At 45.4% G+C, this 27,127-nt stretch overlaps 2 protein-coding genes across 10 annotated transcripts; one reads left to right on the top strand and one right to left on the bottom strand.

Annotated features, from left to right (window-relative positions):
* The first annotated feature begins 293 nt into the window (after positions 1-293).
* Positions 294-5,971, top strand: SLC22A7 (solute carrier family 22 member 7). 4 transcript variants are annotated; one of them, XM_036317924.1, is made up of 10 exons: positions 294-757; positions 1,343-1,446; positions 1,581-1,735; positions 1,851-2,019; positions 2,732-2,855; positions 3,152-3,258; positions 3,665-3,879; positions 4,010-4,118; positions 4,871-5,077; positions 5,485-5,971. In XM_036317924.1, exons 1-10 carry the CDS (start codon positions 296-298, stop codon positions 5,525-5,527), a joined length of 1,695 nt encoding a protein of 564 aa, XP_036173817.1. In that variant the 5' UTR covers positions 294-295; the 3' UTR covers positions 5,528-5,971. The 4 variants fall into 4 exon arrangements, with proteins under 4 accessions (XP_036173817.1, XP_036173818.1, XP_036173819.1 ...); XM_036317925.1 differs by having other exon boundaries at positions 3,152-3,261; positions 3,698-3,879; XM_036317926.1 differs by having other exon boundaries at positions 295-757; positions 1,851-1,944; positions 3,152-3,261.
* Positions 5,972-6,178: 207 nt separating this feature from the next.
* On the bottom strand, positions 6,179-26,772 carry CRIP3 (cysteine rich protein 3). Of its 6 annotated transcripts, XM_036317927.1 has the most exons (8): positions 19,637-19,810; positions 17,615-17,720; positions 8,645-8,739; positions 7,950-8,236; positions 7,108-7,179; positions 6,898-6,992; positions 6,743-6,800; positions 6,179-6,568 (listed from the first exon to the last, which is right to left on the bottom strand). In XM_036317927.1, exons 3-8 carry the CDS (start codon positions 8,650-8,652, stop codon positions 6,507-6,509), a joined length of 582 nt encoding a protein of 193 aa, XP_036173820.1. In that variant the 5' UTR covers positions 8,653-8,739; positions 17,615-17,720; positions 19,637-19,810; the 3' UTR covers positions 6,179-6,506. The 6 variants fall into 6 exon arrangements, 5 of the variants coding, with proteins under 5 accessions (XP_036173820.1, XP_036173822.1, XP_036173824.1 ...); XM_036317929.1 differs by lacking the exons at positions 17,615-17,720; positions 19,637-19,810 and adding an exon at positions 26,598-26,772; XM_036317931.1 differs by having other exon boundaries at positions 7,108-8,081; positions 8,179-8,739.
* Positions 26,773-27,127: the final 355 nt, after the last annotated feature.

Genomic DNA, 27,127 nt, shown 5'->3' with positions numbered 1-27,127 from the left:
CTGCTGATCAAGGGGCTATGGGCTCAGCTCCTACATACCCAGCTACCCATCATGGCAGCCCACGGTTACCCCACTTAGTCCCTGAGCACTAATATATCAGTCCCAGAGCCATGGAGTCAGTGACCCCTGAATGGATGGCAGCCCCCTCCCTCACAGACACTGGGCTGCACAGGCAGGGATCCCAAGGTGGCCAGGGAAGGCCCAGTCCTGGGCCAGCCTCCAAGGGCTGGATTGTGGCTGCAGGCTCCCTGCCCATTAGTCTATTTGCTCCCGCCTCCAGAGTCCAAGGGTCCATATGGTGGGTGGACTGAGCTGTGCTGACTACTACATAGGGAGCCCACACGGGGGACAGCTATTTGTGGGTGGCATGGGATTCGAGGAGCTGCTAGAGCAGGTGGGTGGCTTTGGCCCCTTCCAACTGCGCAATGTGGCCCTGCTGGCCCTGCCCCGAATTCTGCTGCCCATGAACTTCCTCCTGCCCATCTTCCTGGCTGCTGTGCCTGCCCACCACTGTGTCCTGCCTGGTGCTCCTGCCAACTTCAGCCAGGACATGTGGCTGGAGGCCCACCTTCCCCGGGAGTCGGATGGCACACTCAGCTCCTGCTTCCGCTTCACCTACACCCAGGCCCTCCCCAACACTACGCTGGGGGGAGACGGGCAGAGTCGTGGGGAGCTGCAGGGTGAGCCCTCCACAGTGCCATGCCCTCAGGGCTGGGAGTACGACCACTCGGAGTTCTCCTCCACCATTGCAACGGAGGTACCTGAGCCAGGAGGCGGGGGGACACGTGAGTGGGATGGGTCTCATTATTTTACTTCTCAGAGTCTGTTTTCCCCTCTGTCGATATATTAATTTAAAGCAGAGGTTGTAGTAATGCGAGCTGCTATTATTAATTGGGTGGTAATTACGGCAGGAAAGGGCTGAGGTAGCTCTAGGGAGCTGGGGCTGAGAGTTGAGAAGGGTGTTTCTGCAGTAAGAGGTGGAGAAACAACAGAAGCCTCCTTCTCTTTCTGCCTCATTTGGACCCCTGGTCTAGGATTTACAGAATCTGTCTGTAAATGGAGGTGCATGTAGGTGGGGAAAGAATCTCTCTGGGGAGGTACAGGTCTCCTGTTGTCATAGTCAAGGCCTTCCGTGGGAAGAAGCTGCAGCTGCAGGATTGGGGAGGGACAAAGTCTCCCACCCCCAAGCTGAGGGGAACAGTTAGAGGTTTATTGTCTGACATGGAGGTACAAGGATGGCACAGTTGACCTCAGAAGTATCCAGGGTCTGGAGTGGAGGGGTTGGTGCCAGTTGGGGAGGGGCCTGTGCCCATGGGAGGCCCCTCGTTGCCTGTCCCTGCAGTGGGACCTGGTGTGTGAGCAGAAAGGCCTGAACAGAGCCACTTCTACCTTCTTCTTCATCGGTGTGCTGGTGGGGGCTGTGGCCTTCGGATACCTGTCTGACAGGTGGGGTGAGGTGGGGGGTTAATAAGGGAGTGGGGTGGAGAACCTTCTCCCACTAGCTGGGGTCTGGGCCTAGTCGACCTCTGTCTTGGGACCTCCCCTCTTCAGGGAACTAACTCTGCATGACCCCTGTGTAGGTTTGGGCGGCGCCGTCTGCTGCTGGTGGCCTATGTGAGTGCCCTGGGGATGGGCCTGGCATCTGCAGCCTCAGTCAGCTACATCATGTTCGTCATCACCCGCACCCTCACTGGCACAGCCCTGGCTGGCTTCACCATCATCGTGATGCCACTGGGTGAGGCAGGCAAAGAACGGGCAGGGCTCACAGAGCTGGAGGGAGGCAGTTGTCAAGGATGAGACTGAGCCATGTGTCCCTGGCTAACTGCCCTCCTGTCTCTGGCTGTGGACAGAGTTGGAGTGGCTGGACGTGGGACACCGCACCGTGGCAGGGGTCCTGAGCAGCACCTTCTGGACGGGGGGAGTGATGCTGCTGGCGCTCGTCGGGTACCTGATACGGAACTGGCGGTGGCTTCTGCTGGCTGTCACCTTGCCTTGCGTCCCAGGCATCATCAGCCTCTGGTGAAGCCTGTGGGCAGCTGGGGAGTGAGAAGAAGCCAGAGACAGAATAATCAGGGGCTGAGATTCGAAGACAGTGAGACTGAGACAAAGAGAATGAAAAACAGTCCATGACCCAGAGACAGAGACCAATACACGAGATGCAGAGAAACACAAAACAAAATATAAAGAGAGAGAGAGAGAGACAGACAGACCAGTGAGAGAGAATGAGTGACAGAGCCCAGGGCTGAGAGGCAGGTTCAGAGAGGCAGGTGGAGATGGATGCAAGAGGGACATGAGAGACAGAGCCAAGCACAAACTGAGGCTGGTGCCCTGGAGGACAGCCAGCATGGAGTAGGAAGGCCAAGTAGAGGGAAGGCGGGCAGTGTGGGCATTTCATTGCCTCCCCCAAATGAGCTGGGTTTGAATGACACCTCTGGGTCTGTCTCTCATTCATCCTATGCCCTCCTGTCACCTGTGGGAGAAGTGGGTGGCTGGTCCTGGGGGCTGAGGTCTTGGGGGTGACACCAATTCGGTTGAATAGAAAAGTGACTCTGGGCTATGGAGAACCTAGGCCTGGGGAAAGGTGGCTTCTAAGTTGGGCCTTAAAACGAATAAAAGTTCATCAGGTGAGGAGGGTTGGGAAGATGCTGCAGGCTGAGAAACAGCTTGTGGTGTGCCCAGGAGGGAGACATAACTTAGAGTGCTGACTGAAGGGCCTCCTGCTGTCCCCCAGGTGGGTGCCTGAGTCTGCACGCTGGCTTCTGACTCAGGGCCGTGTGGAGGAGGCCCACAGGTACCTGCTCTGCTGTGCCAGGCTCAATGGGCGGCCTGTGGGTGAGGACAGCCTGAGCCTGGAGGTGAGGGTGAATGTGTGTGTGAGAGCATGCAAGTACATGTGAGTGTGTGGCGTGTGTCAAGCACTCCCTTCCTGGGGCCCACTGTGTGTGCAGGAAAAGCTCCTTGGTCCAATGTAGAGTTCTCCCAGGATATCCTCTGGCGGGCCACACCCTCGGCGGTTTACCCTGCTCAGCTCCCATGTGCATCCATCTCTCTCCTCCAGTGCAGAAGGGAGGAATAGAGACCCAGAGAGGGCAATGTGCCTTGCTAAGGCCACACGGTCAACTCCATGTCACAAACTCTCCTCCCCCACCAGGCCCTGCGCAAAGTAGCAGCCGCGGAGCGGGTGGTCCGAAGACCTTCCTACTTGGATCTGTTTCGGACCCCGCGGCTCCGACGCATCTCGCTGTGCTGCATGATGGTGTGGTGAGGAGGGGCTGGCCTGGCGGGGTGAGGGTGGGGGCGCGGAGGGAGGGGCTGACCTCAGGATGATGCTGAGTATAACAGGAAACAGGACAAGTAAACTGTAAATGTGGAGGGCAGGGTGGGGGTATTGGATGGGGGTGGGGATGATGGAGTTCTGGAAGGTCAGAAGATGGAGTCGGCATCAGTCACGTGGGTTCAAATTCAGGCTCTTGCCTTTCCTTATTGGGAGACCTTGGACAGGTAGAAGGGACGCTGTTAGTTCCTACCTCGCAGGGTTGCTGTGAAGATTAGGCAAAGAAGCTTTGGCCACAAGGGGGAGGTGGTCTCTCCTAAAGGCCAAGTTCCCTGAGAGGACACGGTGGGTGGGAAGGAGGCCCCTGAGTGGCCCTGTGACCCCTCTCAGGTTTGGAGTGAATTTCTCCTATTATGGCCTGAGCCTGGACATATCGGGGCTGGGGCTGAACGTGTACCAGACGCAGCTGCTGTTCGGGGCCGTGGAGCTGCCCGCCAAGCTGCTGGTCTACTTGTCGGTGCGCCACGCTGGACGCCGCCTCACACAGGCAGGGACGCTGCTGGGCACTGCCCTTACCTTGGGCTTCAGGCTGCTGGTGCCCACCGGTGAGCCTGGCGCTGCCCCGCCCACTCGCCCAGGCCCCGCCTCCTGGCCAAGAGCCCCCGCCCTTTCCCAGCCAATGACGGTGTGCCCTCTCTGAAGACTCCGCCTTCTGTCCTGAACCCTCTCCTCCAGAGAAGGCGTACTGGAGCACCGCCCTGGCGGTGACCGGGAAAGGGTTTTCCGAAGCTGCCTTCACCACTGCCTACTTGTTCACCTCGGAGCTGTACCCTACTGTGCTCAGGTGAGGGGAGCCCGAGTCCAGGCAACCCTGGGGAGAGGGTTAGTTAGTCTCATCTCTTCCCAACACCCCCACATGCACACAACACACTGCACCCCCGTCCCTCTCACCCATTCCCTGCACAGCACTCGGAATACGGAGGTAATCAGAGCCTCTGTTGGCCTCAACCTGGGAGAAGGTGGGCCATTTTATCTTCTTCACTAAGTGACCCTGAGGGAGGCCAGACGTCTCTGGGCCTCCTTTAAAAGAAAGCAGTGGCCAGAAGCCCCGTCTGCCCACCCCGTCCCATCTCCCTGCAGCCCAGGCAGAGCTGCCCAGGGGAGTTGTGTCTGGACATAAGGCCCGGCCCCTTTCAACTAGCTATTGGCAGGTGAGGAGGCGGCGTGTAGGCAGCCGAGAATGATTAGAAAGCCTTGCACCTCCTCTGACATGGCATAATCTATGAGCTGCTGGCCCTCTTCCTTCCACACTGCTTTTCCCCACCCCCTTTCCTGTGACGTTTCTTTTCCTTCAATGATACCTGACTGGTCCTCTGTCAGAATGGGGGCCCCATCCTCTGGTGGGTGTTGACTTGGGAGGGGCCTTGGCCAGGGGTGGGTGGAAGACCACCCAAAAGGAGCCTCAGTGTTCTTAGCTGTCTGGGGAGAAAAGGGGGTACCAACAGGGGTACTCCCTGCCAGCCGGGGAGAGCCCCATGAGGCGTGACTCCGAGTAGCTGTGAGCACCAACCCCTCCCCCATCCTTTCTCTGAACAGACAGACAGGGATGGGGCTGACCGCACTGGTAGGCCGGCTTGGGGGCTCTTTGGCTCCACTGGTGGCCTTGCTGGATGGAGTATGGCTGTCACTGCCCAAGCTCACTTATGGGGGGATTGCCCTGCTGGCTGCCTGCACTGCTCTCCTCCTGCCAGAGACAAGGAAGGCACAGCTGCCAGAGACCATCCAGGATGTGGAGGGGAAGAGGTGTGTACACTTGCATGTGGGTATGGGTGCTCAGGTACCTGACACCTTAGGTAGGATTCAGAGGAAGACATGTCTGTATCTGGTACATCTATGCAAGTATGCTTTGGTGCATGACCTAAAGTATGTAAATTGTGTGTATAAAAGCATGTTCGAGTCCATATCCATGTGTGTGTACATAAATACCTAAGACTGTCTAGGAAGAGGTGGATGTATGCACACTCAGGTATACCTGTACATCAGGGATGTGTATAAGCATGTGTAGGAGTCCCTTGTGGGAGTACACACATTTATATACCAAGAGTTGGGGAAACCCTAGGTCAGCACTAATGGGGAAGGCTGGGGTGGTAGACTCCGGGGCTAAACCCCACCATTATTCACGACTCCTTCCTCCCCAATGCCCCGTCCAGCCTTCAGGAAGAACAGATGCCCATGAAGCAGGTCCATGACTGAGTGGTCTCAGGAGCAGGCACTCCACAGAAGTTCTGGACCAGGGCTGGGGGCACTGAGCCCCCTGCTCAGGGTTGGATTTGCCAATGCCATTCTCTGTGCTCATCCAACTGCTAGCAACAGAGTGACTTCCAAAATGCAGTGGACTGCTGGAGAATTCTGGTACCTCTCTCTTGGCTAAGCGGATTCTATAAATAAAGGTTCCCCCTGGGTTGGGGCAGCGGTATGGAGCTGTGGGATGAGCCCTGAATGGGAAGCCACTGAGTCTGGTGCTGGCTTCTGATCTGACCTTTGCCACTGATTTGCTGTGTGACCTTGGGCATTTCCCTTTTGGGGCCTCAGTTTGTTCATCTCTCAAATGGATAATGAAACTTCTTAACAGACCTCACCACAGGATGTATCTGTTGTCACACTCAATGAGGTGCAGAATAAGGTGCTTCTTCTAGAGATGGTGCTATGATGACGTCTGTGGGCATGCTTTTCACTGTGTAATGCTGGAGGCTGCCCAATGCCAGGGCCAGGAGAACAGAGCTCTTTGTTCCATAGCTGGTCTTACTACCTCCCTGGCACTTTGCAGGGTAATGCATTCTCCACCGCCATCACCGCCCCCGAACCCACTGTCTAGGCCTCATGCCCAAAGAAGAAATGAAGACATGGGAGCCAACATTTTATTGGAGAAGGCTGAATAAACACAAGTTTTATGAGTACCTTGAAGTTATAGAATTTGCTGGGGAAAGGAATTGGAAAGGACAAGAGGCCAACATTCAAAATGGGGTGGACCAGTTCCCCTGAGCAGATAGGAATGAGAAAGGGAGGAGTTGGCAGAGAAAGTCTAGACTTTCTGGTCTGCTATGGAGCTGAGGCCCACACTGCCAGAATCCCATCCTCCCCTACCTCTAAGGGATTGAAGAATTCTGTAGCTCCCATTGGATCATGGAGGGGACGATGGGAGGCCTGAGTTAGGGTGACTTCTGTAAGCATCTCATTTGGATTTTATCTCCACGGGGTCATAGATGTAGCAGCCCACATCACCAATGTTCACACCTGAGGGAGAGAGCCTCATCACTTAGGGCCTTGGGGCCAGGGGGGACTGGGCTTAGGGCTGGAGGGAACTGGGAGGGACCTGGGATATATCTGAGTACAGGGGAAGTTGTCCACACATCCCCACAGACCCACATGCCATACTTTAAGCCCAGTGTCTAGGGTGGGGCTGCCCACCTTTGGGGCCAAACAGGTAGCCGTAGCAGGGGATGTGGCAGTAGGGGACGCCGTCATGCTGGGACACAGAGAGAAAGAGAGCACTCTCAGCTTGGCTCTTTTCCTATCTCAGCCTCTCTCCTCCCAGCATAACCACCCATTCCTTCACTGCTCACCTCAGCATGACTCCCAGCAGTCAGGGTCTTCCGGCAGCGCTGGCACCTCAGACAGGGTCGGTGCCAATTTCTGCCCAAAGACATCACCTTCTCAGCTGGTGGTGGAGAGAGTTAGTAACCCTAGGGGCAGGGCAGGGACCCTTGCACCACCTCCCTGCCCTTTGATGCCCACCTTGTACTCCCCTCCTTTCACTTTCTCTTGTCACTTACCAAAATAGACAGGTTCCTCACAGCCAGGGCACAACGAGGTCTCCCCAGTGAATGTCTTCATGTGGGAAGGGCCTTTAAGGGGAAGAAGCCCTGGCTAGGGCTGAGGTGGAGGCCAGGCCTAAGTAGGGCCCTCTAGCACCAGTCTGCATATGGCACTGTCCTCTTCCCAAAGCCATGCTCACTCCAGAGCTTCCCATCAGGTGGCCATAAGTATGCCTACCTCAGACAGAGCTGAGTCCCCTCTGATCCCACCCCCTGTCCCATCCCTATCTGCAGGAGGGACCACCTACTTCCTTCTCGTCCTCTCAGGGGTTCAGGTGCCCACCAGCCCAACCCTGTCAGCAACTCAATCCTCAGGAAACCTGAGCTGATATAAGAGCTGCCCAGGGCAGGGGTGTCAGGTGTTTGGGGAGCACGGTGTCACTGCCCACTATAGGGGACAGGAGAAAGTAACAGAGGGGAGCAGTGGAAGAATGTGAGGGACTGGCCTGTCTCGATGACTCCTCGTAAGTCATTCCTTCCATGGTCTTGCCTGGGAAAGCCTGACTTCCAGGCTAGCTTTGCCTCTGACTGGCTGTGACTACACAAGGTCACTTGCCCTCTCTGACCTCAGTTTCCTCACCTATAAAATGGGGGTGGTAATGCCATTTGCCCACTTTACCTATGAGCTCAGCAGCTGACATGAGGAAACATAAAAAAACTGGTCTTGGATAATGGAAGATTTTGCCATGAACAAAGTTGTAGGAATGTGAGGCATAGGACTATGTGAGAGACTGCTACCTGCTTCCACCCCGTTCCCCAGCCTAGGAAGGATCAGAAGGAGGGGGCTCAGCCTCACTTACTTTTCTTGCGCTGGGGGAGGCCAGTCCTGGGTCTTGGGGGGCTGAAACTGCTGGGGTCAAGGGGGGTGGTGTTGGCACGGGTGAGAATGGGAGAGTTGTAGAGGTAGGAGCCCACACCACCAATGTTCACCCCTGCAGAGAGAAGAGGGTAAGTCAGACTGGAGTCTCCAGGTCCCTGCCACAGAGAGGGTTTCCGCTGCACTCTGTCCCCTTCCAAGCTGGTACTTACCACTGGGTCCGAAGAGAATCCCATAGCATGGCTTGTGGCAATACGGCCTCCCATTGTGCTAGGCACAAGCAGAAGAAAAGGGGTTGCTCAGGGATAAGGGGGCTTCTCCTGTGCCTCACAGGTCTTCCTACCAAACACACTGCCAGGTGTCTGCCTACTGGCCTGGGCTGGTGGGGCTGGGAGGGGCAAGGGTGGGCTGGCATGCCAGAATTGCCGCTGTGGTCAGGGGAAAAGGGCAAGAGCAGATCAGGAAGCAGTGCTGCTGCCTTCTCCTCCCCCTCAAATGGCATGGGGCTCACCAGTACTACTCAGGGTCCCCAAATCCTGGCTGGTGTGGGGCCCACCCTGGAAGTGGTTTTGGGAGTTGGCACTGAGGTTGCCTTTGGTGAGCTGACAGGGCCACAGTGGGGCTGGTGCCTGGGGGACAGTAACAGACATAGGGTGGTGTGCCCCAGATAGGTCTCACCTCTGCATGCCCTCCTGGGGACAGGACACTGTGGCAGTGCTCACATTTCAGGCAGAAGCGGTGCCAGTTCTTGCCCAGGGAGCTCACCTTCTCCGCTGTAGGGAACAAGGTGGAACCAGGCTGCCAATCGCCCTCCTTTCCCCCCTCAGCCCCATCCTGCTTCCGGGAGACGGTGGGGAGTGTCTCCAGGAGGCCAGCTCCATCCCGCCAGAGTGCCGGTCCCACAGCTAGAAGGGAGTCTGGGGTTGCACCCGCGCCTGTTCCTCTTGTCCTCAGGGAACCCAGCGGCTCACACTCGCCCAGTTTTCTCCCGCTTCTCAGCCCGGGCCTCACCGAAGAAAACAGGTTGCTGGCAACGTGGGCAGGTCCAACTCATGGCTCCGCTCAGGTAAGCTGGTTGCTGCACACAGTAGGCACCCAGCAGGGACTCCGTTCCACCCTCTCCACTGGCTCCACCCATGACTCAGCTTGGAGCCTCATTGGGCTGAACCCCCTGTTCCTCAAAGCCCATTAGTTGCCAGAAATTTAGCACTACTCCACCTGGGGGACGCTGGCGCCTTCGCAATTACTTCCAAACACTAAAGCCTCTCACCCTCCGAGAAGTGAGAAGGTCCTGAAGCCAGACTGTGGGAAAAGGGAGCAATGAAGACACTTGGTACTAGTTTCTGGCTTGGTACGGAGAGGGAAAATGCCTTGAGTGTAGACACTATGAAAGCACTATTATTTCAAACCCAAAGCGAGGGGTTAGGGGTTCTTTGAAATGGTTTAATTCCATCTTGGCAGTCTCACAGGTGGTTAAGAGCACCGGAATCTGCAGTCCATCTCTGCTACAGGTAAATTACTTAACCATCCTCTGCCTCTGTTCTGTACAATACTATGATGATAAGTCTCTACCTCATAGGATTGTTGTGAGAATTATTTACGTTAATACATGCAGAGTACCCAAACAGCACCTAGCATTTAAATGCTATAAAGCAATCTCTACCATAATGAACTCTTAGTTTGGAAGCCTCAAAGGGTGGTTCTGCAAACAATGGTCTGCTTGTAAAATTATGCTTATTAAATTTAAACTATAATTCAGTCACCAATTACATATTCCTAATTTAGTTTGTTTTAAGATGTTTTAATATTTATTAAAAGTAGCTCAACAGCCCAGCACGGTGGTTCAGTGGTTGAGCATCGATCCATGAACCAGGAGATCATGGTTCGATTCCTGGTCAGGGGACATGCCCGGGTTGCAGGTTCAATCCCCAATGTGGGATGTGCAGGAGGCAGCTGACCAATGATTCTCTCTCATCATTGATGTTTCTATCCCTCTCTCCCTCTTCCTTCCTCTCTGAAATAATAATAATTTTTTAAAAAAGTAGCTCAGCAGTGCTTCAAAGGACACTTCAAAAATGGAACCTCACAGAATGGCAGAAAAACATTTGTAAACATGTATCTGATAAGGGTCTAGTAACCTGAATATATATAAAGGACTGTTACAACTCAATAATAAAAAGACAACCCAATTAAAAAAATGAGCAAAGAATTTGAATAGGCATTTTTTCCAAAGAAGATAGAAACATTGTTAAACCAAATAAGCCAGACATATAACACCACCACATATTTTATGATTCCATTGATATAAAATGTCCAGAGTAGGAAACCCACAGAGAGAGATTAGTGGTTGCTCAGGGTTTTGGGAAAGGGCTAACGGGTATGAGATCTCTTTAGGGGAAGATGAAAATGATCTGGAATTAGATATTGGTGGTAGTTGCACAACCTTAGGAATATATGAAAAATCAATGAATTGTACACCTCAAAAGGGTGAACTTTATGGTATGTGAATGTCTCAATGTTTCAGTTTCTCAGTAATAATGATGATTATAATAATAATAATGCCTTAAGTGAACTACTTAAAAAAAATGGTAGCCTAGCAAATGAGGGATTAAGAGAGAGCTGATTACTTTGTACCCCAGCAGAGCAGACCAGCTTGATAAAATATCATGGTGAAATGAAGTTTTTTCTGGAGTAAGTTCCTCTGTGGGTTTTTGTTTTAAATATGTTTTTACTGATTTTAGAGATAGAGAGGAAGGGTGAGGGAAAAAGAGATAAAACATTGATGTGATTGCCTCCCATAAGCACCCCACCTGGGGATCAAACCCGTAAGCTGGGTATGTTCCCTGACTGGGAGGTCAAACCAGGGATCTTCCAGTGTACAGGCTACACTCAACCTGAACAACACCGGCCAGGGCTAAGTTCCTGTTTTGTAAAGTCAGTTCAGAAGGGCTTAAGGGTGTGTGGGTGGGTGTGCACGCACACATCATTGGGCTGCAGTGCTGTGCCCTGTTGGGTAAAAAGAGTCACTCTCTGAACTTAAGTCTCCTCAGCTGGGCCATAGGGATGGGACTGGTGTCTACAAACTTCCACTTAGCACTCCTGTTTCCCTCACTTGTCTTCATCAGTACTTTCTGATCATAATTCCTCATTGATTTCTAAACATACAAGTCTTGCACACTGTGAAAGAAACTTTTCTATACTTTCTCATTATTTGTTTCTTGTTTTGGGGAATATTTCAAGATCCTTAGATTTATAACTGTTTCTTGAAGGGCTTCTTTTTAACAAATTTTTCAAGTTTTGGTCTCCACTGATATTTTACTCTTATGTTTCTGCCTCTCTCATTTGTTTCTTCTTGCAGAAGGTAGCTCGAGGTTCGGTGCCTTTGCTCTCTATTGCACTAATGAAGAAGGTCCCATTTCAGGAGATTGGGAGGACTTGTTGTATTTATTCTTAGATATGCTGCCTCCTTTAGGAAGGGCTAGCTTCATCTGCCCAAGAATCCATCTTCAGCATTTCCAGGGCACATCAGTTAATCCTTTCCTAAGACTGCCTAGTTCTTTCTGCTTTGGATCATATTATACACATGCCCTGGCCTCCTAGACAGGTCATTTTTATCCTAGCATCCAGCACAGGGCCCCACTAGAAAAAAACAGGCATCAAAGTGTGAGTACCATGCTGCTTCTACACAACTTACAATGTCAGAGGGACAGATGCTTTACTGCTCCCCATCTTCTGTGGCCTTCCTATATTGTATGTCATGACAAACATAGTATGTCTCATCTCTTCTATTTCTTCACTTAGGAAAGACTAGTTGAGACTCCTCCTTTCTAAATATTTGCCATCTATATGCAGGTACAGCAAATCACAATATTCCATTCTTCTTGTCTGGTTTCCATTATTCTGACTCTAAAAGAGGCTTTGTAAAGAATGCTTACAGGGCCCTAACCGGTTTTGCTCAGTGGGTAGAGCATCGGCCTGCGGACTGAAGGGTCTCAGGTTCGATTCTGGTCAAGGGCATGTACCTTGGTTGCGGGCACATCCCCAGTCGGGAGCGGGTAGGAGGCAGCCGATCGATGTTTCTAACTCTCTCTCTCCCTTCCTCTCTGTAAAAAAATCAATAAAATATATATATTTTTAAAAAGAATGCTTATAGGGGTGCCCTCCCTCTTGGCACCCTGGCCTTTCTTCCCTCTCAGGCATGCATCTCCTAAACTCTAAGGGTCCCCACTAGACTTGCAATCCAGGGAGCAATGGGCAGCGGCAGTTAACCTGTCTCCAAGGCCCCTTTTCTCTGATTTTGCAGTGAGCAGCCCCACCTAGGTTCATTTCTTTCCTATAACATTTCTAGAGCCAAAAGCAGCTCTGTTTAGGTTCTCTCCTATTGATTCTTCTATCCTAAGGCCTTCCTTATTTAACTGCCCCCAGCTTTAATAAACATACTTAAAAATGTTATTAAAAAAAGAATGCTAACAGGGAAAATGAACATTTCTTATAGGAATGTACTTACAGTTGCTGACAATGGCTGTTTTGAATACTATGTGTGACTAAACCTCTAAAATGATATTATAACAAAAACCACAAATGGATAAGTCCAGTTGAGTGTAGGTACAGTAGCCCCCCTTATCTGCAGGAGATATGCCCAAGACCCTCAGTGCATGCCTGAAAGCACAGATAATACTGAACCCTGTATAGACTTTGTTTTTTCCTATACATAATTACCTATGATAAAGTTTAATTTATAAATTAGATACAATAAGATAGTAACAATAACTAATAACAGAACAATTATAACAATAGAAGCAAAGTAAGGATTACATGAACGCAAGCACTGAGATGCAGCAACAGTTGATCTGATAACCAAGATGGCTACAAAGTGACTAACAGACAGGTAGCAGATACAATGTGGATATGCTGGATAAAGACATGGTTCACATTCCAGGCCGGATGAAGTGGGACTACATGAGATTTCATTATGCTACTCAGAAGAGTTCACAATTTAAAACTTAAGAATTGTTTATTTCTGGAATTTTCCATTTAGTATTTTAGGTTGACTGCAGGTAACTGAAACTGCAGAATGTGAAACTGCGGATAAGGGGGGACTATTGTATTACCTACTCAACTGTCAGGGTGCAGCTTCTGTCATCCCTTTTTTTGTTTAAAATATATTTTTATTGATTTCAGAGAGGAAGGGAGAGGAAGATAGAAACATTAACCGGCTGCCTCCTGCATGCTCCCTATTGGGGTTCAAGCTTACAAACTGGGCATGTGCCCTGACTGGGAATTGAACTATGACCTCCTAGTTCAAAGACTGATGCTCAACCACTGAGCCACAACAGCTGGGCTGTGTCATCCCTTATAGGGGGGCAGCCCCTGCTTTCATAACGATGATTGTTCTCTTGGTGTCCCCCACTCCCTGCTTTTCCTGCACAGACCTCTGTCACAGTATCTGTAAATGCTGCATTACACTTACTATTTATTTGTCTGACTTTCTTCAATTAACAGGATTGACCAACTAATCTGTGTACCTATAGCACTAAGTATGGTATGGGTGCTCAGTAAATGATCCTTATTATTATTAAAATTTACCATTAACACTTTTTACCTCATGTTTTTAGGTAGATGTATATTTTAGGGTTGTTATGTTTTCTTGATGAATCAATCCCTTTACTTTTGTTGTTAGGCAAGAAAAAAGCGTTTCACTCCAGGTGAGTAGTGGTGGAGAATTACTTCAAACACCTGGAGGGCCATCACATGGAAGAGGCATTAGGGCACTACCAAGACCCCTGGCTAGAGGGGTCTTAGTAGAAAAATACAGGAAAGCAGATTTGGATTCAGTCCAAAAAAGAACTTTCTAATAGAGCCCAAACATGGAGTGGCTGCTTTAGACAGCAGTGAGCTTCCTGTCTCTGGGTGTCATAAGTAGCAATGGACAACAAACCAACTGATCACCAGTGTTGCAGAAGGGATGCAAGACAGACGAACCTTTAAGGTTTTGTCACAACTTGAGAATATATGATTTTGTAATTCCATTCCCAAAGAGAAGTTTGAAATTTGTATTACCAAGGAAGCATTGCTAAAATAGTGACAGCTACCACCTATGGAGTGCCAGTCATAGGCACTGTACCCGTTATTTCTGCCCCTACAACAACCTGATGAGGTAGTTATATGTTACATTACCAATTGTACCATAAAGGAAAGTAAGAAAAGAAATGGAGAAGCTAAAAAATGTGTTCAATATCACACAGAACCAAGCATTCTGATTCTTGAGCTCATACTTTGCGCTTTATGTTCCTAAGTATGGTTTCTGCTAAGTTGCCCGTGTGTTTCAGTCTGAAAGGGTACTATTCTGGTCTGCACAGCACGTCTATATCTGAAGAGAGCCTATTCTGGCAAATAATGTCATTAAAACTTTCTTAGTGCCCTTATGATAAAAGTTTTTAACTTCGCTCCAGGACCATCCACCTTTTCAGTCTTCTAGTCATTTCTCCTGTTGCATAACTCCTCCAAACACACTAATTGAGCTGCCAAAGCTCTTTCCTGTCTCTTTTGGGGAACTTACTTCCCAAGAGCTTCACCTCACTGATTCCTGCCTAACTTCAGCGTCTCCTCATCTACTCAATAACAGGATATTGGCCCAGGCACACTCTCATTTAGCATCCTGTGCTGGAGCATAGGGTGCATACAACCTATGACAATTTATTTTCCCTGAGTGCTGAACCAAATGTGGGGAAAAAGGCAGATGGAGACCTATGATAAAAGGCTAGGTTTGTAGATTAATGGGAGAGTAAAACAGGCCTGTCAACCTCCTGTCCCCCAAATCTAGGCTTTGTCTATCCCATTAGTCTATGTGCTCCATGACAGCAGGGACCAGGACTGCTTTGCCAACCACTGTGTATGCTTCCCATGCCTTGTTCAATCTCTGGGACAGTGATCAGTAAATACTTGCTGGTGAATGAACGTTAAATGTTATACACAAGTCTCTCTCAAGTGTGAGCAGATGAGGGCTGATGGGATAGATGTGGGATTAGGAGGGGACTGGTAGGAGTGGAGAGTTCTACAACAAAAGCCCTGGAGCAAGGGAAACTCAGTTGTTTTGAAGTAAGGACTCAGAAGTTTGTTTCTTAATATACATAAAGATCTGCATGTATGATGGAGTATGATTTAAACTGATTCTGGTTTTAAATACTAGGTAACTAATAAAGTAAAAAGAGAACTGAAAATTTGCCTTGGCAGGAAACCAGCCCCACTAACTACAGTAATTCACACAAACTTACTAATTAGGCTCAATTAGCAGGAAGTACTGTTGGGAGCCATTAAAGATATTGGCTTAGACAAAGCCATCTTAAGAACTATAAGTTTCTGGCTCCTCCAGAAACTCCTAATTACCAGAAACCACCTGTGTCTTGCAAATTGGCCAGCAGTTAAAGATAAACTACCCTCACACAGCCGCTAAATCACATATCTCCACTGATAAGCACACAGCCATCCAGAGCCTGCTAAATCACACATCTCCGCTAATAAGCACAGCCATCCTAAATCACTAGTAATAGGTTACTGCCCATAGACCCCTTTACCCACCCCCCTTCCCTAAAACAGTATATATCCTGCCGCTGTGAGAATACAGTTTGAGGCTTGATCAGAACTTGTCTTGCCTCCATTCTTTCGTGTCCCTTGTTTGTTTCATTCTCCTAGGGTGTCTCTTCGTTCCCACGTTGTTGTCCCGCGGGTCGGGACAAAGTACAATTAGGTCTTCCATAATTAAATACATGGCAAGTGAGAAAACGTGGGAAAGTGTCATGTAAGCTATAAAGCATCTTACAAATATGGCTGCTTATTATGACAACTATAAATTCTGCTCATTTTATATCTTTGTAGACTTGCTCAAATACATGGCTATATGCTTGTGACTTTTAAGGCATTATCAAAAACTTTGTTCTTACATGACTTTTTTGAAAGGTTTTACTTGGTTCTGGTATATTAATAAAAATCAGCCTTACCTCTTTATTGTGTTTCTTAATTTTTATAATCCATAACCCTGTGCTTCCTCACTCTATCTTCTGAATATAACCTCCAAGTAAAAAGCTTTACTCTCTGTAGTTTATATTACTTTAAAACACAAACAATAAAAATAGAAACACACACAAAAGAAATGCTTTCTTAAACACATACTAATCCTCCCACCTGCATAGAATTGCTGCTGTATAATCATATTATTTATGGTTCTTATAAGAGTCTGATTTTTTCCCTTTTTTCCAGCATCAACATGCCATCACATGAACCTGTTGAGAGTACTCTGTATATAGCTACTTGTGGTTAGCTATTGAGTTGACTACATTTTGTGACATCAGCTGGACTAATTCAGAATCAAGACTACAGAAAAGGATCCCCTGACCCTTCACCATGGCTACCTATGCTCATGAAAAAAAATCAACAACAGCTTTTAAAAAGTGTTTTCCATACAGAAGGCCAAGAGACATATGAAACATGCTCAAAGTCACTAATCATCTGAGAGATGCAAATTAAAACAAGATACCATATCACACCTGTCAGAATGGCTATCAACAGATCAACAAACAACAAATGCTGGCGAGGATGTGGAGAAAAAGGAACCCTCATGCACTGCTGGTGGGAATGCAGACTGGTGCAGCCACTGTGGAAGACAGTATGGAGTTTCCTCAAAAAGTTAAAAATGGAACTCCCATTTGATCTAGTAATTCCACTTCTAGGACTATATCCCAAGGAACCAGAAACACCAATCAGAAAGGATATATGCACCCCTATGTTCATAGCAGCACAATGTACAATAGCTAAGATTTGGAAACAGCCTAAGTGCCCGTCAACAGATGAGTAGATTAAAAAACTGTGGTACATCTACACAATGGAATACTACGCTGCTATAAAAGAAGAAGGAACGTTTACCATTTGCAACAGCATGGATGAACCTGGAGAGCATTATGCTAAGCAAAATAAGCCAGTCGGAGAAAGATAAATATATCATAAACTGATAAATATCAACATAAACTGATGAACAAAAATAGATCTAGAGACAAATGGCAGAGGAGGTGGGGGGTGGGGTTAGAGAGCAACCAAAGGACTTGTATGCATGCATATTAGCATAACCAATGGACACAGACACTGGGGTGGTAGGGGCTTGCCTGGGGTAAGAATGGCTGGGGTGGTGGGAGGGAGGTCAATCAGGGAAAAAGGAGACTTATGTAAAACTTTAGACAATAAAAAAATAAAATAAAAAGTGTTTTCCATGCAAAGATGTAGTTGGCTTCTCAATTATCACTCGGAAATGCATATTTCATCTAAAAGTATATAAAAATAACTACCTATAAATAATTTGTAGCATGAAAAATGTATCCATATGCTGGAAACTGAGAAGAAAAAAAAGAGAAGTGAGATTTGGTGGTCAGCTTGTTTATAAAAGGTGACAATGCCCTACCAGCAATTTCCTCATCTTCTTATTAAGGTCTTGGTGGTAATTTTTTTTACAATATACAAAAATAGTCCTCACCACCATCATCACCTCCACTACCTCTTCTCCCACCAACCAGAAAAGAATAGTCCTTCCAGGTCATGAGACTATGTTAATGGAACTAAAACAATTTAATCTGATTAATTAAGGCAAGTACAAATGCTTACCTTTATATAGTTTTCAGTTTCTTCATGAAGCTCAAGGTCACAGAATCAGGAGTCAATTTCCAGCCTCTTGCCAACTCCAAAATGTTTGATCTTTTTCTCTCCTGAACTTTTGGAACAGGCAGAGCTATAAGAACTTTATTTCTAATCTCTTACAAGCCCCCCACCCCAACTATTACACAAAAGAGGAAAGCAATTACCAGTATCTCAGTAGGGACAAGGACTTGAGCACCCATCTCTTGATAAGCAGCCACAAAGAAAATGGCTACAAAGAAGGCAGTGAATCTTTGTAGCTCTATAGGCGACATTTTATTTTCTACTTAGAAGCAATTCCTTTGGAGAACTTAGTCTCCCCACATTCCACATTAATTCCACTTAGTCTAGATTGTTCAGTAGGGTAGACTCTGCCTTCCCATGGTGAGCTTATGACCTGGGCCTGGTCTGAGTACTTCATCTACCTAGCCACAGTAATTGTTCAGAAATAGAAATGTGGCCCAAGTTACACTAATCAACATCCTCCCTGAGACTTTTCTAGTGTTATAAGGAAAAATACACTCTCATTTTCTAGAGCGAAGCCTATAAGGACCATGGTAGCTTGAGACTGTAGGGCTATCTTGCCCCTGAGTGGAGAGAATAAAGAGAGCTGAGGGAATAAAGAGAGTCCTGATGACATCTCTAACCTCCTGAATCTAACTGTACCTCAGTTCCTCAGTTACCAAGGTGTAAGTTTTTTAAATCCTTTAATATATATATAATTGATTTCAGAGAGGAAGGGAGAGGGAGAGAGAGATAGAAACATCAATGATGAGAATCAATGATCGGCTGCCTCCTGCACGCTCCTTACTGGGGATCAAGCCCACAATCTGGGCATGTGCCCTGTGCGGGCATAGAACCATGACCTCCTGGTTAAAAGGTTGACACTCAACCACTGAGCCACATGAGTTAGTCACCAAGGTGTAAATTAACCTCTATCCATTTTTGTCTTAAGCTTGCTTGAGTTAGATTTCTGTTACAACCAAAAGACTCTAATTAAAACAGTAAGCACTTTTACACAGGTAGAAGTACTCCTTCTTGTATTTTAGCATTACATCATTTTGTGTGAAGTTCTGACACTGTAAATAGCTTTGTATACATATTTTCTTTTTTAAACATACATATTTTCTTAATGCATGATTTTCAGAATAACCTTTAAGAAAAAAAACTATAATCCGGCTGGCATGGCTCAGTGGTTGAGTGTCAACCTGTGAACCAGGAGATCACAGTTCGATTCTCAGTCAGAGCACATGCCTGGGTTGTGGGCTAGATTACCTGTGTGGGGTATGCAATGATTCTCTTTCATCGTTGATGTTTCTATCTCTCTCTCCCTCTCCCTTCCTCTTTGAAGTCAATAAAAAAATATTTTAAAAAAAGACTATAAAATAATATGGATCTAAGAAATGGATCTTAGATAAGTAATACAGTGGGGCCTTGACTTACGAGTTTAATTCATTCCGAGACAGAGCTCGTTAAGGAGCTCATTAACTCAAATTACTCTGTCAACTCAATGCAAAAAATTGGCCGAGAGACAGCTGGTATCTCAAAACACTTGTTAGTCGGGACACTCGTAAGTCAAGGCCCCACTGTACAATTAAAAATGGGCAAAGGAGCCCTGACCGGTTTGGCTAAGGGGACAGAGCATCGGCCTGCGGACTGAAAGGTCCCAGGTTCGATTCTGGTCAAGGGCATGTACCTTGGTTGCGAGCACAACCCCAGTAGGAGGTGTGCAACAGGCAGCTGACCGATGTTTCTGGCTCTCTGTCCCTCTCTCTTCCTCTCTGTGAAAAATCAATAAAATATATTGGAAGAAAAAAAAATGGGCAAAGGATTTGGATAGTTCTCCAAAGAAGATAGACAAATGGGCAATAAACACATGAAAAGATGCACGACATCATTAGAAGAAATGCAAATCAAAACCCTAAGGAGATACCATTTCACACCCACTAGGATGGCTACATGAAAAAAAAGAAAAACAGAAAACACAATTACTGGAAAAACTGTAGAGAAAATGAAACACATTTCTGGTAGGTGTGCTGGGCTGCATATCTGGTGCTTTGGCCAGGCGGGGCACGCTGTGCTCTCTGTTCCTAGAACACATAGATGGGAAGGTGGTCACTGTACTGATGCTGTACTGTGTTGGGAACAAATTGTGTAAACAAGGCTTTGTAACTAACTTTGTGGTTTTTGCAAATAAAAACGCTGTAACTCCTATAGTCGGCACTGCAGTTCAGCCTTTGCTTCGGCAGGGTGCTGTAACTGTAGTCGCTGGCCAGCTTAATAAAGGCTCCTAAATCTTGATCTGAGTCCCTGGTGGTTGTCTCCACGGGTCGCCCCATTACAGTACAACTGCTGTGAAAAATAATCTGACAGTTCCTCAAAAAGTTAAACATAGTGTGATGTCACAGAAATGGCAAATTAGAGAGCTCCAAGAATCAGTTCCTCCACGGAAGCATCATTAAGCTGGCAAAAACTGATAATCAACTTGTCTAGAACTCTGGAATCTAATTTTAAAAAAACTACAATGGAGTGCAACCAGTGGTGTGCTTAATGAAAAAAGCAGCAGCTAAACTTTAGTAACAAAGCGCTGTGATATTTGTACTTACCTGTCTACCACCCCCTACTTCCAGAGCTTGATGCCAGCCATGGGGACAGCAGCCACATTTCTGGTATGGTTTACTGGTACCAGGGGAGGCAATATGTACCTTGTTCTCAGAAGTTTGTGGCTGAGAATTTTGCCCTGTCTAGTGGTTCCCTGAGGAACCTGTGCTGAGGTTGTCTGTTTTGCCCTTCTCAGGCTAGAGCAGCTTTCCAAGTGGCATCTGCTGAAAGCATATAAAGATATATACTATCTGTGGCTGCCTAGAGGAAGGGACAATGAATGGACAAAAAAATGCAGACAGATCTAAAAGCCTGGAAAGTAGGAGACTGAGGAGCAAGATACATGAGAAAATAAGGACTTGGAAGGGCTATGGGGAAATCTGGCAAGCAAAATGCTTGCCCAAGACCGATACATGTTCAGAAAAGACTTGAGAGGACTCTAGGCTTGCACCTTTGGCTGATCTTTGTGATCCATGCAACCAAGAGGTAAAGGCTAAGGAAGCATTTTATACAAACTGACTTAGCATTGAAGTTGCTCCAGTTCAGAGCCAATCCGCAAAAACCAGGAGAGATGATTTTTGGTGTGTTTTTTTTTCTGTTGTTTTGTTTTTCACTCCAAACATTTAAAGAAATCTCTGTCAGGTCACTGACTGACTGCTAAGATAATGAAACAGAGATTTCAGTGATATAGTCTTAGCAAAAATAGTTTGGAAAAGTCAATAAATGAATGATTACAGCCTTGAATAATCAACAGCAAACCAGGGGAGAGGGATCTCATTTCCAGACTGAGATATAATATTAAAAATGTTAAACAAAAAGTCACAAGTTTAAAATAGAAAAAATATGGTTCATTCACAGGTATAAAAGAAGTTTATAGAATGTTCATAGCAGCACAATTTACCATAGCAAAGATCTGGAAACAGCCTAAGTGCCCATCAGCAGATGAATGGATTAGAAAACTGTGGTACATCTACACAATGGAATACTATGCTGCTGTAAAAAAGAAGGAATTATTACCATTTGCAACAGCATGGATGGAACTGGAGAGCATTATGCTAAGTGAAATAAGCCAGTCAATGAAAGAAAAATACCACATGATCTCACTCACTTATGGATAATAAAGACTATTATAAACTGATGAACAAAAATAGATACAGAGGCAGAGCAGCATCGAACAGACTGTCAAACTACAGCGGGAAGGCTGGGGAGAGCTGGGGGGCGGGAAGGGGAGGGGGTAAGAGATCAACCGAAGGACTTGTATGCATGCATATGAGCATAACCAATGGACATAAGACACTGGGGGGAAGAGGAGGCCGGGAGACTGTCAAGTGGGGGGTGAGGAAAGGAGACATATGTAATACTCTTTGTAATACTTTAAGCAATAAAACAAAATTAAAAAAATAAATTAAAAAAAGTTTATAGAAACCATCACCAAGGGATCCCAAATATTGGATTCACTAGACAAATATTTTAAATCAATTGTCCTAAATATACTCAGAATAAGGAAAACAATGGACATAAAATTAAAGGGAACCAGGAAAATGAACAGATAGAGAATATAAAGAGATATAAATTGTAAAAAGAACCAAATAAAAATTCTAGAGCTAAAAAGTACCGTAGCTGAAATAAAAAACTCACTACAGAGGTTCAATAGTAGATTCAACCTGGAAGAAGAAAAAAATGAGTAAACTTGAAGATATAGCTATTGGAATTATTGTCTGAGAAGCAGAAAGAAAAAAGAACACAGAAAATGAACAGGCCCTGGCCAGTGTGGTTTAGTGGCTGGAGTGTCAGTCATCCTGCGCATGGAAGAGTCAAAATTCAATTCCCAGTCACAGCGTGTGCAGGAGGTAACCGATCAATGTGTCTCTCTCACATCAATGTCTGTCTGTCTGTCTCTCTCTCTCTCTCTCAAAAGCCACGGAGGCCAAAAGGTAGTCAGGTGGCATATTTAAACTGTTAAAAGGACTTTCAACCAAGAATTCTATATTCAACAAAACTATCCTCCAAAACAAAGGGAAACTAAGACCTTTTCAGAGAAACAAAAGCTGAGTGAGTTCATTACTAGTAGACCAGCCTTACCAAAAATGATAAAGGGAGCCCTCTAGGATGAAATAAAAAGGACACTAGACAATAACTCAAAGCCATACAAAGAAAAATTTTAAATGTGTTAAAGGTAACCACATAGGTAAATATAAAAGCCAATATTATTCTGTATTTAATTTGTAACTCCTCTTTTTGTTTCCTATGATTCAAAAGACAAATGCTTAAACAATAATTATAATTATATGTTAATTGGCACACAATATATAAAGATGTAATTTGTTATAAAAACAACCTAAGGAGGGAGACAGAGCTATATAGGAGTAGATTTTTTGTATACTTTCAAAGCTAAATAGGTATCAATTCAAACTGGATTGCTATAAACTTATTGTGTTAATTGTAATCCTCATGGTAACCATTAAGGAAATAACTTTTAAAATATAGAAAAATATGGAAACTCCTTCAATATGTTAAGGGCATTTATGAAAAACCTACGTCTAACATCATAAGGGTAAAGACTAAAAGTTTTACCCCTAAGATTAGGGACAAGACTAAGAATGCCACTTTTACCACTGCTTTTCAGTATTGTACTGGATATTCTAACTAAGGAAATTAGGTAAGAAAAAGAAATAAAAGGTATTTAATGAGGAAAAGAAGTAAAACTACCAATACCCAGATGACATGACCCTATGAATATAAAAAATTCCCAAAGAATGAAAACAATGACACCAGAACAAATTAACACTTTCAGCAAAGTTGCAGGGTTATAAGATCAACACTTAAAAGTCAGTTATATTTCTATATAACTGCAATGAATAATCTGAAAGGAAATTAAGAAACACTTCAATTTATAACAGCATACAAAATAATAAAATATAGGAATAAATTTAACCTAAAATATATAGGAATAAAAATAAAAATATACAAGAAAAGCACCTGGCAGTGATGCTCAATGGTTGAGCATCGACTTATGAACCAGGAGGTCAGGGTTCAATTCCTGGGAAGTCAGGGCATGCCAAGCTCGATCCCCAGTGTGGGACATGTGAGAAGCAGCTGATCTATGATTCTCTCTCATCATTGATGTTTCTCTCTCTCTCTCTCTCTCTCTCTCTCTCTCTCTGAAATCAATAAAACAATATATTTTAAAAATAAAAGTATACAGGAATAAAAATAAACATATAGAAAAACTACAAAATACAGTTGACCCACTAAAAAATCCACATGTAAGTGGACCTGGGCAATTCAAACCCACATTCAAGAGTCAACTATAGCCGAAACCGGTTTGGCTCAGTGGATAGAGCGTCAGCCTGCGGACTGAAAGGTCCCAGGTTCGATTCCAGTCAAGGGCATGTACCTGGGTTGCGAGCACATCCCCAGTAGGAGATGTGCAGGAGGCAGCTGATCGATGTTTCTAACTCTCTATCTCTCTCCCTTCCTCTCTGTAAAAAAAAAAAAAAAAAAAAAAAAAAAAAAAAAAATCAATAAAATATATATTTTTTTAAAAAAGAGTCAACTATATTTTCAATCAGAGGTTGGGAATATGCATATAAGGAGGGCTGACTTAAGTTACATGCAGATTTTTGACTGTGTGGGTGGTTGGCACCCCTAACTCCCACATATTCAAAGGTCAACTGTACTGCTGAAAGATATTAAAGACGACCTAAGTAAATGGAAAAGCATACCATGCTCATAGATTGGAAGACTTAATATTGTTAGGATGGCACTACTATCCAATATGATCTAAAGAGTCAATGCAATCCCTATCCAAATTCCATTGGCCCTTTTTTGCAGAAATAGAAAAGCCAATCTTTAAATTCACATAAAATTTCAAGGGGGCTCAAATAGCAAAACAATCTTCAAAAAGAAGCCAATTTCATACTTCTCAATTTCAAAACTTAGTACAAAGCTACAGTAATCTAAATAGTGGTACTAGCATAGGACAAATATATAACCCAATGAAATGTAATTGAAAGTCCAGAAATAAACCCATATATCTATGGCCATCTGATTTCCAACAAGGGTGCCAAGTCCAATCAATGAGGAAAGACAGTCTCTTCAAAAAATGGTGCTAGAATAACTGGATATCTACATGCAAAAAAATTTAGTTGGACCCTATACTATATACAAAAATGAACTACGAATGAATCAACAACCTAAACAAAGAGCTAGAACTATTAAACTCATAGAAGAAAACATAGGGGTAACTCTTCATGACCTTGGATTTGGTAATGGATTCTTAGATATTACACCAAAACCACAAACGAAAAATAGATAAATTAAGATATTTTGTGCATCAAAGGACATTATCAAAAAAGTGAAGCTGTCAGCCAACATCATACTCAATGGGCAAAAACTAAAACCATTTCCCCTAAGAACAGGAACAAGGCAGGGATGCCCACTCTCACCACTCCTGTTTGACATAGTACTGGAAGTATTAGCCATTGCGATTAGACAAGAAGAAGAAATAAAAGGCATCCAAATTGTGTTTTTTTTTTTATATGCACCTTATACTTTAACATAACATTTTATTTTGAAAGTTATTACTATCCAGCCAGCGTTGTTTAGTGGCTGAGCGTTGATCTATGATCCAGGAGGTCACAGTTTGATTCCCGGTCAGGACACATGCCTGGGTTGTGGGCTCAATCCCCAGTAGGGGGTGTGCAGGAGGTAAGTGATTGATGATTCTCTCTCATCATTGATGCTCCTATCTCTCCCTTCCTCTCTCTGAAATCAATAAAAACTATCTCTCTCTCTTTTTTTTTTAAGAAACCCAAAGAGAAAAACATTATTCTAAAAAATGTTCCCTTTCCTCCTGCCCATCCCCCAGGTCAGCACCTCTTAAAGCGGGGCTTCAGACACAACTGGAAAATGGAGGTCTAAGCAGCAAACCAGGGACTGGTTAGCAGGTGAATTATAGTGAGGAATGAAAGCTGTGACCAATTCCCTTGATTGCCCCTGACCCGAGGAATGTGGTAGCTGATGAGAAGCCTATCTGGGGCTGGAGCACGGGAGATAAAGTGGTGGTGACAAAGTGTTGGCAGCCTGGCACTAGGCTGTTTTCTGTTGCTTCATCTACAGGGTCATGCTTTAGGAATGAGTAGCCCTTAATTGAGTTCAGCAGCAAGAGGCCCCAAGATATTTCTTACCCTTTACTTCTTATTCTATTGATGCCTTTGTTTGTACATTTTTAAATATTTGTAATGTTATGAATATTCCCAAAAGTTACCCAAACCATATACTTATCTGGGCAAAAATTAAGACTTACAAGACACTGAAAGTGCCTGGAATTATATATAGGGAACAAAACTAGGCTACTATTCTTAAGGGTAAATCTGGAGCAGGAGAAGCTCAGACATAAATGAATCTAGAGTTTATAAAGGACTTAAAGCTCAGCTAAATTTTATTTGGTTCTGGTTCTCATCTTCACTGTGTTCCTAAGCCTACAATCCCAAAGCACAAAAGAAGGACCCACTGGCAATTTAGATGGAGAGAGTAAGGTATTTCCTTGGTATTTTGAAATGATGCTGCTTGCTTCTGTGTACCAAATGTTTCAATGTATGTAGGAGAGATAGTAAAACTGATTGGAAACTGGTTAACAGCTGAAGTCTGAAGTTCAAGGATTATTCAAACACCTCCTTTGTGATTGTATGCCTTTCCTTGAGCCCCTTTTGTCTATTCATACTCCTCCTCTAAGGATATACCAATTTTCTACCTTGATTCTTGTATGGACCAGTAAAGAAGTTTGAAATCAAGATATGAGATGTTCTCCTTGCTGGGAACACTTGGATCCAAGGCCCAGGAGGCATGAGACGATCTAAACTACACATCTTTAACATAAGTATTATGGCACAAAATGATTGATGGAAGTTAGAAGATGATTTGAGATGACGAGTGGCAAGTTTAAAACATCTCTCTCCTATGCCTCTCTTCATCTAGTTCCTCCTCTACTGACATGCTATATAATAAAAGGCCAATATGGAAATCGACCAAACAGTGGAACGACCGGTCACTATGATGCACACAGACCACCAGAAGGCAGACATTCAACACAGGAGCCGGGTTCACGGCTGGCAAGTGCACCGGCAGTAGCGGGAGCCTCTCCTGCCTCCACAGCAGTTGGACATCTGCCGAGGGCTCCCAGACTGCGAGAGGGCACAGGCTGGGCTGAGGGCCCCCCACCCGAGTGCACAAATTTCATGCACTAGGCCTCTAGTACATACATATTTGCTCACCCAATTCACCATTTACTAGCAGCTAAAATGACAGGACCTCCTCCACAACCCACTCCTACCCCAGCAGCCATACCCACCTTCTGGAAGTCAGACTCTAGAGGTGACTGCCTATTGGCCCCAAGGACACTCATCATTTCTGTGGTACCTGTGGCTTCTATCACTGGGGCAGAGATGTCTTCTGTAGTCCTTCCTTCTGGAAATCTGAAGGCTTCTGCAATTACTCCTGAAAAGAAAGGAGGATAGGTAGGTGAAGGGTCAGTAAATGTCATCATAATTTATCCTTATGTAGGTATGCTATAGGAGGGCTGGATAGAACTTTAGCATGGACAAAGTAGCAGAGAGATAAGAGAAAAATAATACCTTAATATGGTTGATTTTATCTCTTTGCTTTCTTTCTCTACATCCTCTACCATTATTTAACTCTGACTCCATTTTTACCCTGCTCATTCACTTCCATTAAGCATGCTCATTTCCCTTATTTTCTACAAAACTCCTTTCTTGCCTGATCCTCAACAAGTAGAAGGAAAAGCCGGTTAAGCTTCCAATCAATACATCTGGATATGAGTTGTCTTTTTGCATGCAACGAAGACTTTGTGATATATAGAGT

The sequence above is a fragment of the Myotis myotis genome, unplaced genomic scaffold, assembly GCF_014108235.1.
Source record: "Myotis myotis isolate mMyoMyo1 unplaced genomic scaffold, mMyoMyo1.p scaffold_m19_p_7, whole genome shotgun sequence".
Classification (NCBI taxonomy): Eukaryota; Metazoa; Chordata; class Mammalia; order Chiroptera; family Vespertilionidae; genus Myotis; species Myotis myotis.
This window is presented reverse-complemented; position numbering and strand designations above follow the sequence as displayed.